This window comes from Protobothrops mucrosquamatus, unplaced genomic scaffold, assembly GCF_001527695.2.
Source record: "Protobothrops mucrosquamatus isolate PMUCROS unplaced genomic scaffold, P.Mucros_1.0 scaffold1039, whole genome shotgun sequence".
Taxonomy (NCBI): Eukaryota; Metazoa; Chordata; class Lepidosauria; order Squamata; family Viperidae; genus Protobothrops; species Protobothrops mucrosquamatus.
The window spans coordinates 105,225-121,745 of NW_015387271.1; the positions used below are offsets into that span (position 1 = coordinate 105,225).

The following is a 16,521-nucleotide window of genomic DNA, read 5'->3' on the forward strand; positions in this document are numbered from 1 at the left end:
ACACACGTCCGGTCCGTCGCTTTCCGGCCCCGCTCGGAAACCGGACCGCGAGGGTCTTTGGTTCCACCTTGCAAACCTGCATTGCATTGTTTGGGGTCGGCGGGGAAGCGCTGCTCGCGGGGGCCGGAATTAGAAAGGCGGAGGATAAAGGAGGTGAGTAGGATTTCCGGGTCAGCCTCACCCCGGCTGGGAAATCAAACTTGCCCCTTTGGAAGCGGCTTTGCCCAGCTCCCTCCCTGGGTCCTTCCCCAACCTGGCGCCCTCTGCAAGCATCAGCATGGCAATTCGCTTTTCAGCCCAGCTGGCTGGGGAATTCAGGTCCCTGGCAGAGGGTGGAGAAGGGAGGGTGTTGCAACTGGAGAAGCCAGCCATTGCCTGTGTTTACAACGCCCAGCATCCCCTCCCTCTTGGACGCCTGGGGTGTGGCAGTTGATCCCCAGAAGGGGGAGAACAAGGGGAAGGAGGAGATCAACGCCTTATTTCCAAGATTAATGTGTTTTTTCCAGAAGGGTCTCTCTAGCCCACCTTCTCTGACGCTCTCTGAGCAGAAAAACCCGGGGGCTACAGAATGGCAACCTCTTGGCACCCATGTCAGAAATTACAGTGAAAAGCTGCCTCCCCCAAATGACTTCAGCTTAGATATAGATGAGATGGCTTTTTCCCCCCAACGTTAGAAAAACTGGTTTGAGCTAGAGTTGATTGGGTGGGCAAAAGCCTTAGTTGTGAAAATGAGTAAGGTCTAGTCCAGAGGTAGGCAACCTTGGCTCTTTTATGACTCGTAGACTTCAACTCCCAGAATTCCTGAGTCAGCATAGCTGACTCAGGAATTCTGGGAGTTGAAGTCCATGAGTCATAAAAGAGCCAAGGTTGCCTACCCCTGGTCTAGTCAGTTTCAAGCCAGTTCAGAGAACCAGTTTGGTGTGACGGTTGAAAAGGAAATCCGTTGTTTGGATGGAGGGGCGGGGTGTCATACTGGACAAGGCTAACCTGAGCTTGTGTCATGTGAAGACATGAATTGGCTGTGTGTACCTCTAAATTCTGAAGCTCTGGAGGATTTTTTAAAAAATAGATTTCTTCAGGCTGTTGTCATCCTTGGGGACGTAATTTCCTCTTTGTTTCATTCTTGCTTTCCTGGTTGCTCCGACAGAGAAGACAGAGGAGCAAGAAAGAGATCAGGGAAGAGAATTATCTGGCTATTCCAGATATAAAACCACTGCAAATATCCCCGTTTTGAGCAAAGCAAAAAATGGAGGGAGGCTGTGCATCTTTGTCTGGTGGAAAATTAAAATGGATCACTGCAGACTTTGCCTCCCTTTAACTACCGAGTCTGCAGTTTATAACTGAGGAAGCTAGTGGTTTGAAGTCATATGATTTGCATCTTTCTGCTTATTGTGCTTTTTCTCTTGTTTTCTTTCCCCTTATATTTTCAAGCTGTCCTATCATTAAGCGTCTTCTTTGGGGCCCAGCCAAAGAGAATGACTTCCGAGGAATACAGACCCCTTTTGGATCCTAACCCAGAGACAGAATTGCATGCTGCTGGAAGACCCTCTCAGCTGGAGATTTATTTGAGGTGTGTATGTATTTTTGTTTCTGAAATGAGGCTGGCCCCAAACTGATAATTTATCGCCGATTTGTTTCATCCTTCCTTCTCTTACAGCAAAGTCCAAAACCGCAATCTCTACTTGGCTACCTTTGCCGCTGTCTTAGGTCCGTTAAGTTTCGGCTTCGTCCTGGGGTACAGCTCGCCAGCTATCCCTAGTTTGAAGCGAAGCAACGACCCAGAATTGAGACTAGATGACACACAAGCATCATGGTTTGGAGTGAGTTGCCGCGAGATCTTGTGGGCCAATCAGCCACTGGAGATGGCAGTTACTGAAACTTCCCCAGGACCTGGGAGAGGCAGACATTGTGGTTTGTTGGCGTTAAAACTATTGGCGCAGGTTGTAAGCTGTTCCAAGTAAAGCTGCCTTTTGCAATTGACCGATGCTGATTTTGTCGATGCCAATGATTGCTTAAGTGGCGTTGCAGATATTTTGAGATTGTCGTTATCATCCTGGCGGCTTACGTGCCACCTTTCTGAGCATCACCAGACCTTAGATAAATGAAACAAAGCTGCTATTGAAGGCTTTATAGTGAAACTGTAGCATTTGCCTAGAAGACATTCAGGGTGAATTTTGAGTACCAATAAAGGAGAATATTTGTAGGTCAGGGTTGAAATGGGGGGGGTCCTTGATGCTCTCTGAGCTTGGTGGTTCTCTTGCAGACGTTTCATGACCCAACTAGGTAACATCATCAGTGCTAGAAGGGAGTGGGGTTTGTGGGAGGAGGAAAAGGAGGAAAGGACTGTGGGGTCCTTGATGCTGTCTGAGCTTGGTGGTTTCCTTGCAGACATTTCATGACCCAACTAGTTAACATTATCAGTGCTTGAAAGGAATGGGGTTTTCTCTCTCCCTTCTAGCACTGATGATGTCGCCTAGTTTGTGTAACGAAGCGCTCAAGAAAACAACCAACCTCAGAGAGGACTAGCCACCTCTGTATTTGGCGTCCACTGTTTCATTCCCCTGCTTTTCTCATATGGCTTTTTCTTCCCTTCTTTCTGCAGTCTGTGGTCACGCTGGGGGCTGCAGCTGGAGGGACCCTCGGAGGATACGTGGTGGACAAAATTGGCCGGAAACTTAGCCTGATGCTCTGCACGATCCCATATGTGTTTGGTTTCTTGATCATCGTCGCGGCCCAAAACATCTGGATGCTTTACCTGGGACGGCTGCTGTGTGGCTTGGCCAGTGGCGTCACATCCTTGGTAGTTCCGGTAAGCGGGGAAACGTGTCAATCTTTTGCCAGTGTGATTCCGCACAGGATAAGAGAAAATTCCTATGGCTAAGTCAGCAGTAGCTGCTGAGAGGGTGCAAGCAAGCAGAAGTCATTTCTGCATCCACCTGCCTGGGATGCACGAATTCTCAAATTAAGCTACATCATGTTGAGTTAAAGCAGCGGTTCTCAACCTATGGGTCGGGACCCCATTTGGGGTCGATCGACCATTTCACGGGGGTCGCCAAGCAAGGCTGTCCGCCATTTTTTCCCCCTTTTCTGGCTGGTGCCTTACCTCCCTTGAGCTGGGCCAGCTGGTGGTCGGCCTGCTCCGTCTCTGCCGCTTGCCAGCTACGCCTCGGCCGGTGCAGGGGGCGGAACCACGCATGCACGGCGCTCCCGGGCAGGGAAAGTCCTCGACTTACGACTGGTTGGGTAGTCCTCGACTTACGACCGGTTTAGTCCTCGACTTACGACCGGTTTAGTCCTCGACTTATGACCGGTTTAGTCCTCGACTTACGACCGGTTGGGGGTCGCGGCATTAAAAAGGTTGAGAACCACTGAGTTAAAGTCAATCAATCCCTGTCTTTGAACTCGTTTTCCTTCCTTCTCATGGCCAGTTTTAATTGGAAGACGAGGGTGACGGTAAGATTCTGTGACCTGCCCGGTCTTCTCCATTACAGCTTCTGTTGTTAATTTAACCTTTCTGGCTTATGTCTTAGATCTATATATCCGAAACGTCTCACTCCAAGATCCGAGGAGTCCTGGGCTCGTGCGTTCAGCTGATGGTAGTGACAGGCATCCTGGGAGCTTACCTAGCAGGTCCATTTCTGGCTTAAGAGGCATTGTTAAATCCGGACTCGGCTGGAGGGAGGGAGTTTTGTCCCATGCTCCCCGGAAGGAATCGTGAAGAAGGAAAGAAGAGGGAGGGAGGGAGGGAGGATGGAAAAGAAAAGAAAGAAAGAGAAAGAGACAGAGGAAAAGACAAAGAAAGAAAGAAAGAAAGAAAGAAATAGAGAAAGAGATACAGAGGGAGAGAAAGAAAAGAAAGGAAAGAAAGAAAGAAAAAGAGAAAGATATATATAGAGAGAGAGAAAGAAAAAAGAGGGCAGGAAGTAATTGTGGGGAAGAGAAGTAATGAAGGAGAAAGAAAAAAAGAAAAAAGATGGAGTGAGGAAGGAAGGAAAGAAGGAACGAAGGAGAGATAGATGAGGAAGGGAGGAAAGAAGGAAGGATGGAAAAGAAGAGAGAAAAAAAAAGGAAGGAAGGAAAGAGAAAGGAAGGGTAGGAAGGAATTGTGAGGAAGAAAAGGAATGAAGGAGAAAAAGAAAGACAAAGAAAGATGAGAGGGAGGGAGGAAGGAACGAAGGAGAGAGAAAGGAAGGGAGGGAGGAAGGAGCTTAAAGAAAAAATAGTGGATAATAGGACATCTGTTACGTAATTCTCATCCTGAAAACCCAAAGCAAGCAGGGCTAAATCTTAACTCAGAATATAACGGATGAACAACAGGGCAGGGAGAAAAAGCCAGCCTAGATAAAGACATGTTTTTAAAAGATAACCTAGGCTGGGCATCACCTTTGGGATGAGTGCCACCTCGGAGAAGGACCCTGGTGGCATCTCCACCGGCCTCTTTCTGAGTTCTCAAAAGGCAAAGGACCAGATCCAAGCCGTGGGATCACACAGCGGCCGTTCTGTTCCCCGACTCCCTCCTTTCCTTACAAGCCCTGAGAACAGCTGTCCTCCTCCTGTCCCCCCCAGGCACGGCGCTGGCGTGGCGCTGGCTGGCGGTGCTGTGCTGTATCCCTCCCTGTTTCCTGCTGGTCCTCATGGCTTTCATGCCCGAAACGCCTCGCTTCCTGCTACGCCAGAATCGGCAGCCGGAAGCCATCGCCGCTTTGCAATTCCTGCGGGGCCCACTGGTGGATCACGAGTGGGAATGCCGGGAGATCGAAGCCAACGCCGGCGAACAGGTGAAAGAGAACCCAGAGACGGCTTAAGCCTTCCTTAATCGCAGCCCTTCCCCTAAATGGGTTGAGATGCCAGCTCTGGACATGCTCTCCGAAATAATAATAATAATAATAACAACAACAACAACAATTGATTACATTTATTTTCTGCCTGTCTCGCCATGGGGCTACTCTAGGTGGCGCACAAACAAAAAAACAACAAATAAAAAGGAATTTTAAACCAAGCAAAAGTAAAATACAGATAGTCCTCGGCTTACGAGCACGATTGGAGTCCGAAATTTCTGTTGTTAAGTGAATTTTGCCCCCTTGGACGACCTTCCTTGATGCAGTTGTTAATTGAATCGCTGCGGTGCTTAAATTAGTAACACCGTCATTAAGTGAATCCGACTTTCCCCCCTGGGCTTTGCGTGTCAAAAGGTCGCCAAAGGGGACCATGTCACACACACACACACACACACACAGAGAGGATGCTGCGACCGTCATAAATGTGAGTCGGTTGTCCAGCGTCGGAATGTAAATCGTAACCGTGGGGATGCTGCGAGGGTCTTGAGTGTGAAAAACAGTCGCCAAGTCTCTTCCTTCCGTGCCGTTGTACATTTGAAACGGTCACTAAATGAATTGTTGTAAGTCTGCATTTCCCTTTGTAGCAAGACATGAGCCTTGCTGAGTTCAAGAACCCTGCCATCTACAAGCCCTTCCTGATCGGAGTGGCGATGATGTTCTTCCAGCAAGCGTCCGGGATCAACGCCTTGATGTTTTATGCAGAAACCATCTTTGAAGATGCCAACTTTAAGGTGAGGAGGTCAACAGTGGGTTGTTCATCCTGATCTACCCCCAGCGGATCTCCTCCCGGATCTGCTAGATTTTTATTTGGGAGCGGTGGAACTACACCCCTTGATTGTATTGACCAAATCAATCACACAGGTAGTCAATCAGAACAGAGTAGAATAGAATAGAATAGAATAGAATAGAATAGAATAGAATAGAATAGAATAGAAAATGGATAGAATAGAAAATGGAATAGAATAGAGAATGGAATGGAATGGAATAGAATAGAATATGAAATGGATAGAATAGAATATGAAATGGATAGAATAGAATAGAATAGAATAGAATATGAAATGGATAGAATAGAATAGAATATGAAATGGATAGAATAGAATAGAATCTCGAAGGGACCTCAGAGGTCTTCTAGTCCAACCCCCTGCTCAAGCAGGAGACCTTATACTCTTTCCAGACAAGTGACTGTCCAGTCTTTTCTTCCAAAAGTGATGGAGCACCCACAACTTCCAGAGGCAACATTGATTAATTGTCCTCACTGTCAGGAAGTTTCTCCTTAGTTCCAGGTTGCTTCTCTCCTTGGTTAGTTTCCATCCGTTGCTCCTTGTCCTGCCTTCGGGCGCTTTGGAGAATAGCTTGACTCCCTCTTCTTTGGGGCCGCCCCTGAGATATTGGAACACTGTCCTTCCTTTTTTCTCTGTAACTCTTCTTCCGACATGCGTCATTAAGTTGCAAGTCGAGGACCACCCGTCCTTTTCCTAACGGGTCAAAAAAGGCTTCCATGTTCCTTGTGTGTCTTCCAGAACAGTAGTGCCGCTACCGTCATTGTTGGCTCTATCCAAGTCTTCTTCACAGCAATGGCCGCTCTCATTATTGATAAAACCGGGCGAAAAATTCTTCTCATCATCTCAGGTAGGATGATGGAAAGACCAGCTCTCTTTCCTAAGTTCAGGCAAGTTTTGGGAGTCCCCCCCCCAAAAAAGTAAGAGTTAACGTTCCGAACGCTCTTGTCTCTCTCCCTCTCCCCTCCCCAGGAGTTATCATGACTGCCAGCGCGACGGTGTTTGGGATCTATTTCAGAATCACCGGCCCCAGCCCCAGCAATTCTTCCCATCTCCAGTTGCTGAAGAGCCCCCTGGACACCCCCCTTGTGGAGGAAGGACACCCCCTGGCCTGGTTAGCAGTGCTGAGCATGAGTTTCTTCATTATGGGTGAGTGAGGGTCTTGCAGAAGTGCTGGCTCTAGAAAAAAAAAAGGTGGATTCCCATCATCTAGAATTATTGGGGAGGGGGTTGATCCTGGAAGATTTTCAGAAGCTTTAGATTCTCGGCTGTTAGCGATTTCTGAACTGTAAGGGAATAGCAGAATTGGAAGGGAGCTTGGAGATCTTCTAGTCCAACCCCCTGCTCAAGCAGGAGAACCTATACCACTTCAAACAAATGGCTGTCCACTCTTCTTAAAAACTTCCAGTGTTGGAGCATTCACAGCTTCTGGAGGCAAGCTGTTCCACTGATTAACTGTTCTAACTGTCAGGAAATTTCTCCTTACTTCCAAATGGCTTCTCTCCTTGGTTAGTTTCCATCTGTTGCTTCTTGTCCTGCCTTCAGGTGCTTTGGAAAATAGGTTGATGGATGTATTGGGAAGAAGCGATCTGCTAACCTGTGGGGCTTCCCTTGCCTTGATGGGCCCCTTTCCTCCACGTCAACATTCCTCTTCCACTGTTGCAGTCCATGTACTTTAAGACTAAATAAACACACGACATGTACAGTATAGTGAAATCATCCAGATAGGAAAGCTGCAGATTTTCACGCCAGGCCCATCAAGATCCTTCCATATCCATTTTAGCCCCTACTGCCATGGCTGCTTCAGCCTGCAACTCCTCCTGGGAAGAGGTGTGGAGAGGACAGGTCCACAGACAGCAAAACAAAGTGGGCGGTGGACTGGGCAAGGTGCTTACTTGAGCCAATTGGCAGAGATGGCCACAGTCTTAGTTGTGATCTTGAGAGCAGAAGATCCCTCTGGAATTCTGGAGGCCTCTGCTACATCCTCAGTGGAGGAAGCTTTGATAGGCTTGGAGTCTTCATAAAGACCTCAGATGTTCCTCCAGCTCCAGGTCGCACCCATCCTCACATCCATTGCGAAGTAGGGCGATCTCTTTCCGTTGCCTGATTTAATCCAGGACAAACGCCGTCTCCTTTTGCTGTTCTGCCACCCACAGGTTTTGCCTTGGGCTGGGGCCCCATCCCCTGGCTGGTGATGTCTGAAATCTTCCCCCTGAGAGCCCGAGGGATAGCCAGCGGGGCCTGCGTCCTCACCAATTGGCTCATGGCTTTCCTGGTCACCAAGGAGTTCCACAACCTCACGGTAAGCAAAGGGAACCTCCGCATAAGCCACGGAAGTCCAGCTGGACTCTGCAGGAGAAGAGGGATAAACGTCATTGGCTGGGGAGAAGGTCCTTTGCTTGATCTGTCTGGCTTTGATCTTGGGACGTCTCATGATGGTTTTGATCTCTTTTGGGGAAGGGAACACCCAGAGAAAGATGGAGCGGCTTTGTAAAGGCTCAGCCAATTCCAGCCCCCCTGGAAAGTTATTGATAAAAATAATAAAGGCACAATAGTAAGTAAAACACTCACTTAGATATGAGCCCGCCGTGTGCTGCAGCTGCCAAAAAAAAAGCCAACACAGTGCTAGGCTGCATTAACAGAGGGATAGAATCAAGATCACGTGAAGTGTTGATACCACTTTACAAGGCCTTGGTAAGGCCACACTTGGAATACGGCATCCAGTTTTGGTCACCACGATGTAAAAAAGATGTTGAGACTCTAGAAAGAGTGCAGAGAAGAGCAACAAAGATGATCAGGGGACTGGAGGCTAAAGCATATAAGGAACGGTTGATGGAATTGGATATGTCTAGTTTAACGAACAGAAGGACGAGGGGGGACAGGATAGCAGTCTTCCAGTATTTGAGGGGCTGCCACAGAGAAGAGGGAGTCAAGCTATTCTCCAAAGCAGCTGAAGGCAGGACAAGAAGCAACGGATGGAAACTAATCAAGGAGAGAAGCAATCTAGAACTAAGGAGAAACTTCCTGACAGTTAGAACAATTAACCAGTGGAACAACCTGCCTTCAGAAGTGGTGAATGCTCCAACACTGGAAGTTTTTAAGAAGAGACTGGACAGCCATTTTTCTGAAATGGGATAGGGTTTCCTGCCTGAGCAGGGGGTTGGACTAGATGACCTCCAAGGTCCCTTCCAACTTTATTATGATTATAAAATGATCCGGCACCATGTCTTCCATCGTGGCATCTCCCTGTGATTCAGGACTGCAGTCTCTAGGTCTAGGGGTGGGTGTTATCCATGCTCCAAAATGTAGCTCCTCTCTTCTTTGTCTCAAGACACAAACACAAAGCACACTGCATTTTTTTTTTTAAAAAAAGGTGCAGATGTCTAAGAACAATAGGTTTCTGGAATGTGGTGTGGAAAGAGACCCATTGTGGTGTCTGAGGGTCTTTTTTTTTTTTTTTTGAGGTGACCATCTTCTATGAACTTTCTCCAACTGTGGTGCGCCATTTCTCAGAAGGTGGACAGCTATCTAAATACGATTAAGAAATAAAATCAGCCGAGCATTATCCCCGCTGTGCCGGGTGATACAGGCTAAGCACTTATCTGAATTCCAGGCCTTGCCCCAACATTGATTCAACTTCCTTCTCTCTTCTCTAGGTCCTCCTAACTCCTTATGGGACCTTCTGGCTATTCTCGTCCACCTGCTTGCTCAACGTGGTCTTCACCCTTTTCTGTGTTCCGGAAACCAAAGGGAAAAGCCTAGAAGAGATAGAGGCACATTTCCGCGGACCGCGTTAAAACTTTTGCACGCAAGATTTTATTCCCCCCCCCCATCGTGGATTTCACTCAATTGGTGGTTTGAAGACATTGGTTGGCAAGGCCAAAAACCTTCCGTTCTTTCCGTTTATCCCAGGAGCTTGGCCTGTTCCAGTTTCGGCTTCTTCCTCATGGTAGGAAGGACCCGGAGGATTACTAATAAAAAGGGTGCTATGTTTTCTGATCTGCAGGCCCGGGGTGCTCAGATTTCCTAATGTAAATGTTTATTTTTGCCTTTTGACATTGTAAACGAGGATGCTGCTTTTGAAGGTGCTTCAATAAATGACTGTTAAAACCGCTACGGTATAACTGAGCCGTTTCTACTTCTATGGAGCTGGCAACAGAGAGGAGGGTGGTGTAACTTGCGTTACCTAAACAAAACCGTCCCTTGACTGTTTGGTAAAGAAATAGAACAAGCAGGATTGGGAGAAGGGAAAACTCTGTTCGATAGCTTCAAGGAAAGAAGGTAGAAAGGGAATAAAATTATTCTCCAAAGCACTAGAAGGCAGGACCAGAAACAATGGTTGGAAACTGATCAAAAGAGAGAAACAACCTGGAATTAAGGAGAAACTTCCTGACAGTGAGGACAATCAACCAGTGCAACAGCTTGCCTTCAGAAAACATGGTTGCTCCATCACTGAAGGTTTTTAAGGTTTCCTGCTTGGGTTAGTCTTAAACTAAAATCCATTTAAGCAACATGGATGTCAAGAGAAAGACTTCCGAAGCCAGGGGGAGGCGTCAAGCAGGGAACTAGCCTGGAATCTCTGCATAGCCACAAGAGGGCGAAGTCTGACTCCTTTGAATGCTGTTGAACCTCATGTAGTTTTATCTAGGTGCAATCAGAGCAATAAAACAGCCAATTGAACTCTTTTGACATCTGGATGTGGTTTGTTCGCATCCAATGGGGCCATGACACAGACTGGAATTTGATCCCGAGCTTTCTTCTGACCACCTTAAGTTGCCCCGGAAATTCAGATGGTGAGGATAAATGATCAAATGTGGCCCTAGGAAAGAGGGATCAGGACGTGTGGGTGTGGGTGTGGGTGTTCACAAAAGGCGAAGGGTGTATTTTTCCTCCCCTGTTCAATATTCAGAAGTCCAGGGAGAAGCAAGAACATCCCATTCGGGGTGCTCGTGAATTATAAGCGCAATCCAGGGGAACAAACCAATGATGAATATAGCATTATCAAATGTCATAAATATTTATTACATATCAAGGAAGAAGGAAAAAAAAAACCCCAACAGTTGATTTTACAGCTGTGGTCTATGGAACTTTCAGAACAAATATGTTTGCCATTATATCCAAAGTATGATTCTCTCTCACGCGCTTCTCTCTCTCTCTCTCTCTCTCTCTCTCTCTCTCTCTCTCTCTCTCTCTCTCTCTGTTTTGTTTTGTTTTAACAAGCTTTGAAAACACACAGGAACAAAAAAAGGGGGAAATAATACAATTATTACTTGTAGCATTGAAAAAACAATGGCAAATACAATTAAGTTTAAGACACTTGGTGGTATAATTTAAACTTTTGAGACTCACAGGAGGGCAAGCCACAGGCTGACAGCACAGAATCATTGAAAAGTACAAAATCCCACTAGAGTTAACAGTCAAAAGGGGCACGATCCAGCAAAAAAAAAAGTTAGGTGTGAAATAAAGCCACGATCCCAGAGGCGTCGAGAAAGGGAGTTTAAACCCAAAAATTTTTCAAGAGACTTAATTCTCTGATCGATCCGTGGAGCAGGGCATGGGGAAGAGGCCGTTCCAAACCCCCCCTTAAACTTGTATCAAATGTGGGGTTTTTTAAATATATCTTTGAAAAGGCAACTGGACTTCTTTTTTTTGAGGAAAAAGAAGACATTTTGCTTCCTATCCTAGAAGCTTCATCAGTTGTATGGTGTGGGAGATGGAAGGACAATTATCGACAGTTGAGATTAATTGGTGGGTGCAATTAATCAGTGCAAACCCCTTCTAGCACCGATGATGTTACCTAGTTGGGTAATGAAAGGTCTGCAAGAAAACCACCCAGCCCAGAGAGCACCAAGGACCCCACTGTCCTCCTCCTCCTCCCTTCTCCACAAACCCCACTCCCTTCTAGCACTGATGATGTTACCTAGTTGGGTGATGAAAGGTCTGCAAGAAAACCACCCAGCCCAGAGAGCACCAAGGACCCCACAGTCCTCCTCCTCCTCCTCCTCCTCCTCCTCCTCCTCCTCCTCTTTGCAATCCCCACTCCCTTCTAGCACTGATGATGTTACCTAGTTGGGTGATGAAACGTCTGCAAGAAAACCACTCAGCCCAGAGAGCACCAAGGATCCCACAGTCCTCCTCTTTCTTCTCCTCTTCCTGCTTCTCTCTCTCTCTCTCTCCCCGAGTTGAAATGGTGAGATTCTTGGCTGTTCTCTGAGCTTTTCTAGCAGACGTTTCATGACCCAGCTAGGTAGCGTCATCAGTGCTAGAAGGGGGTGGGGTTTTGCACTGATGATGTTACCTAGCGGGGTCATGAAACGCCTGCAAGAAAAAAAAACCAAGCTCAGAGACCACCAGGGACCCCCCCCCCCAAGCTACAAATCTAGCAGAGAGACGTGGGGTGTTATCTGTGACCTCAGGGTCCCCTAAGAGCAGTTGAATGCCAAGGAAGCACAGTCTTTTCGTTCTCACCACCCCACACATACACAATCCTATCAGAACCTATCATTTCCCCCCACCACACAGACACACACCCCAACTAATCTCAATGACCGTCCTTCCATCTCCCACACCATCCGATAGAACCGATCAAGCTTCCAGAATAGGAAGTGAAACGTCTTCTTTTTCCTGGAAAAAATAAAATAAAATAAAAATCAGTCCAGTTGCCTTTTCAAAAATAACCTCCCCCCCCCCCACACACTTTTGATACAACTGTGACCCGGTTGACGGAGGATCTTCCTAGCCACTTTTAAGTTACATTTCCTAAAGTTATCCGGCGTGGGATCCTCTTGGCGAAATCAACCGGCGTTTCGTGTGCGTCACAGTGAGATTTAGGGAGAGGATGGATTTAAGCGGTAAACGTCGCCTGGATTCTCCCATTCCTTCCTGCCAACGGATCGGTGGTCCCCTCTAAACCACTTGGACCGTCCGCCCGGGATTCCTCCCCCAGGCCCCACCCGTAAATAAGAGCACCAAATTCCAGGTGGAAGTCACATCGTGCTTGGAAGCAAGAACAGGGAGAGTGGTGGTAGGGGGGAAAGGTGGGACGGACATGGCCCAATCCGTCTTCCTTCTCCATCTGTCGCCTGGGGAGGGGGCACAGGGCAGTCACACCTAACTCATGCCGGACGATGCTCGAGGGCGCTCTTTGGAAAGAAAGAAAAAAAAAAGGGAGGACAGGAGAAACAAGCAACCAGTGTCCACGACAAAACGGTTTTGTACATACATCAGCTTCAGAGTGCCTTCTGTCTGGCGATAGGAGTGTTTTGTAAATATTAGCAAGTCACCCTTGCAGAAAACAGCCACTCTCCCATCGCCAGCTTAGAGGGAGGAGGAAGGGAAGAGGGAGGAAGGGAAGAAGGAGAAAAAGGAAAAATAAAGGAGGAAGAGGACGAGGAGGAAAGGAGCAAAGAGGAAGGGAGAAGGAGGGATGGAGGAGAAGGAGAAGGGAAGGAGAAAGAGGAGAAAGAAGAGGAGGAGGAGGAGAAGGAGTAGAAGGAGTTCTTCCTTTGGAGACATCAGAATACCACAGGGAAACATGGAAAAATTTAGACACCAAGTCAAATGGCACAAACAGAACAGACGTGCAAAGCCGTAGCAGATCAGTTGTGTAATGTCAACGCTACATTTGTGGCCGTGTTCTTGACAAGAGGCAATCCTTTGCCACGTTTTCTCGCAAAGGTGGTTCATTTCGCTAGGTCCCGTTTTCAATTTGTATTTTATTTTATTTTTAAAATTTGCAACAGTGGATGGTCTACCGGGCAGGCAAAGTCTGCGAAGCCTTTCCAGGACCTCCGCTCAAGAGGGAACAAAAGGCGGATCAGCCCCCCTTTATCTCTTTAACCGCCCCTCCCTCTCTTAAGATTACAACTCCCAGTGTCCCCAGCCAGCCTGGATCAGCACTGATAGGAGAGGAGATTCGTTAACCTGAACAGGGGCCAGGCAGAGAAAGTTAACCCTGGTTTGGTGGTTGGAGAATAAGACCGTTTGTTGGGAGGCAAAGTGGAAAATGTAGGAAATGTAATATAGATTCTATGCCCCTTTTTTTAAGTTTAAACTGGAAGAAAAAAAATGTTCCCTTGAACCAGGAGGTTCTGGTGATCGCGCCTTTCCCTCCACCCTCTCCCCATTTATGTGTGTGAAAAACCAAAGCACAGGTAATAGTTTTTTTTAAAAAAAAACAACAACCTCACAACCCTGATTGCACTTTCTTTCCGTAGTGGAATTAGGAGCGATTAACCGTCCCGTACGCATTGTAAACGCAGCTCTGAGGCCAGCAGAAAATCTGCTTTGGTAAATAGGAAATAAACTTCAGCATTGAATCAAGTACAAACACCTCCCCGCAGATTTTAATCCTGGTCTCCCTTCAGCAGAAAACCTGGTTGTCCATATTTTGCGTCTGGATGAGCAAAGAGGCAAAATTTCGCCTAAGAAGCTTCATCTTTCACGCCACGCCAAAAGAGTCGCCCTGGGGAATGAAAACCAAAATTAACCACGGCCGGCGGCTTTTTTTGGCAAAGTCATTGCCTTTCAGGGGAAAAAAAAAAGAGTAGAAATTGAATCAGTTTCCTTCCTCTGTGTTGGGTTTCCGGGATTTCAAACGTTCCTTGTTTCCCTTTTGGAAAAAAAATATAAATAAATCCGGTCCTGGATGGACGAATTCTACTATTGCCGCAATTTCAAAAGGGAGGGCACAAATATCACACAAATGCAACACCATTTTTACCATGAAAACGGTATGGGGAGGATTAGCCCGGTCCCAATTAATTACTTTTTTTTTTTTCTCCATTGAGAGACTCAGCTTCAAGGCAGCATTTGAACTGGGGACATCACAAGGGTGCCTCTTTTTCTGAAGCGTAAAAAGCTGGGTAAACTTGCAGTCGGTCGCTGCAATGGAGACCTAGTTTAGGGCAGTGGTTAAGGCATCAGGCTAGAAAACCAGGAGACCGTGAGTTCTAGACTGCCTTAGGCACGAAGCCAACTGGGTGACTTTGGGCCAGTTACTCTCTCTCTCTCTCAGCCCTGGGAAGTTAGAGACAAGAGTAAAAAATCAGTTCTGAAATCTTGCCGAAAAAACTGCCAGGACTTCTCCAGACATTTTCCAGGAGTCGAGATTGACTCAAAGGCACGAAAACAAACAAATTGAAGACAGCGAAGAAGAGCTGAAATTGTGAAGTCCTTGGTGCTCTCTGAGCTGGGTGGTTTTCTTGCAGACGTTTCATGACCCAGCTAGGCAACATCTTCAGTGCTAGAAGCGGGTGGGGTTTGCACTGAGGATGTTCCCTAGCTGGGTCGTGAAAGGTCTGCAAGAAAACCACCCAGCTCAGAGAGCACCGAGGACCCCACCGTTCAACTCCGAGCTTCGTATCTTCTCTTGCAGAGTTGAAATGGTTACAACCGTGTCTCCACGTTTGCTAACTCTCCCTATGGGTTCACTCAAATCTTCTTAACCAACCTGGAAGACCGTTGATTGTACAACTGTCAGGGGCGCACAGCCCTCAAGCAGAAGAGAACATAGCTATCAGCAAACGGGAAGGATACGTAAGAATTACTCGGCTAATTTACCACCAGCGCACCCCGCCCCAACGAAATTATGCAGCAACAAGATTACACCCTGCTTTTCCACACAAAAAAAATAATCTTTTGGAATCAAAGAGGTGATAGCAGAGAGAAGTGGGGGGAGAGGACAATTTTCACCAAAGTAGAAAGACAAGTGCCTCATCTTCAGCAAACACATACTTCATTGTCCGCAGACAAAGGTGTTAAAAAAAAAAAGGAAGAAACGCGAAGTGATGCTACATTCAAAAGAAATTCAGAACGTCGGAAGCCACCGAGTCTGTTTCTGCCCAAATTTTGGCAACCCTTTGGAGCTGGTGCGTCGTTCCCTCTGTCCCCCATCCCAGCTTCTTTCTCTCTGGGACCTTTTTGAGGGTCAGGCTGTATTCCAACTCCCATCACACACACACACACACCCAGCTGGCTCCTTCAGCAAGGGGAGATGTGTGTGTGTTGTTCAGCACCGCTAAATCTACCAGTCGATTAGAAACTGCAATTGATTTGGAACTCATTGGCAGATTCTAATTTAGCTGTGCAGGCTGACGGTTTTTGGGAACCAGTGTTTGTGAGATGTAAGAAAAGGGTCGAAGATCTGCACCGATCAGCTCGTGACTTGTGCCCTTCAAGGAACACGGTGGGGGGGAAAAATAAACATTTGATGCTTATTTTTTCCACCGTATAACCTGCAAAGCCAACTTCTATTAACTCTAGAAGCTCAGTGGCTGGTTTTCTCACCAGCCAAAAGTGCAAGGTTTTATCTGCTTAGAGGCCTGGCTCCCCTGGGAACCCCAAACAGTCAAAAAGTTTGCTCGATATAGCCATCCCGCCCGAGATGGATTAACTGCTCTGTCCAATGAGGAAAACATAAGGCAATTAGGCAAAGGTAGAGGGGGGGCTGGGATCATGGAACCTTGGTGGGCAAAAGAGGTAGGACATCGAAGGTGGGATGGAAGATCCACCAGGAAGGGTTGCAAACTGGAGATCACCACCCCCAGTGGTGGGAATCCCTTCCTTAGACCTGCCTCGTTCTAGTCTCAGAACAGATGCTGCCAGGAAGAAAGGAAGGAAGCTGACAACTGGAGTCTCAATTGTTGAGTCTCTAGAAAGACGCAGAGAAGAGCAACAACGATGATTAGGGGGCTGGAGGTTAAAACATAGGAAGGACACTTGCAGGAATTGGATAGGTCTAGCTTAATGGAGAGAAGGACTACAGGAGACAGGATAGCAGTCTTCCAATATTGGAGGGGCTGCCCCAAAGAAGAGGGAGTCAATCTATTCTCCAAAGCACCTGAAGGCAGGACAAGAAGCAACGGATGGAAACTAATCAAGGAGAGAACCAACCTGACACTAAG

The 16,521-nt window shown here is 47.2% G+C and overlaps 1 protein-coding gene across 1 annotated transcript; it reads left to right on the top strand.

Annotated features, from left to right (window-relative positions):
* The first annotated feature begins 89 nt into the window (after positions 1–89).
* On the top strand, positions 90–9,538 carry SLC2A8 (solute carrier family 2 member 8). Its single transcript, XM_015820006.1, has 11 exons — positions 90–153; positions 1,432–1,570; positions 1,658–1,820; positions 2,603–2,809; positions 3,531–3,630; positions 4,567–4,778; positions 5,423–5,569; positions 6,359–6,467; positions 6,590–6,766; positions 7,774–7,919; positions 9,274–9,538. The coding sequence occupies exons 2-11, from the start codon at positions 1,476–1,478 to the stop codon at positions 9,412–9,414; spliced, it is 1,497 nt and encodes a 498-aa protein (XP_015675492.1). The 5' UTR covers positions 90–153; positions 1,432–1,475; the 3' UTR covers positions 9,415–9,538.
* The last annotated feature ends 6,983 nt before the right edge of the window (positions 9,539–16,521 follow it).

Bases quoted from the DNA above. Each gene is read 5' to 3' on its own strand.
- SLC2A8 (XM_015820006.1), top strand. From the start codon at position 1,476: ATGACTTCCGAGGAATACAGACCCCTTTTGGATCCTAACCCAGAGACA. The intron at 1,821-2,602 runs GTGAGTTGCCGC...TTCTTTCTGCAG, and splicing joins CACAAGCATCATGGTTTGGA to TCTGTGGTCACGCTGGGGGC. The intron at 7,920-9,273 runs GTAAGCAAAGGG...TCTCTTCTCTAG, and splicing joins AGGAGTTCCACAACCTCACG to GTCCTCCTAACTCCTTATGG.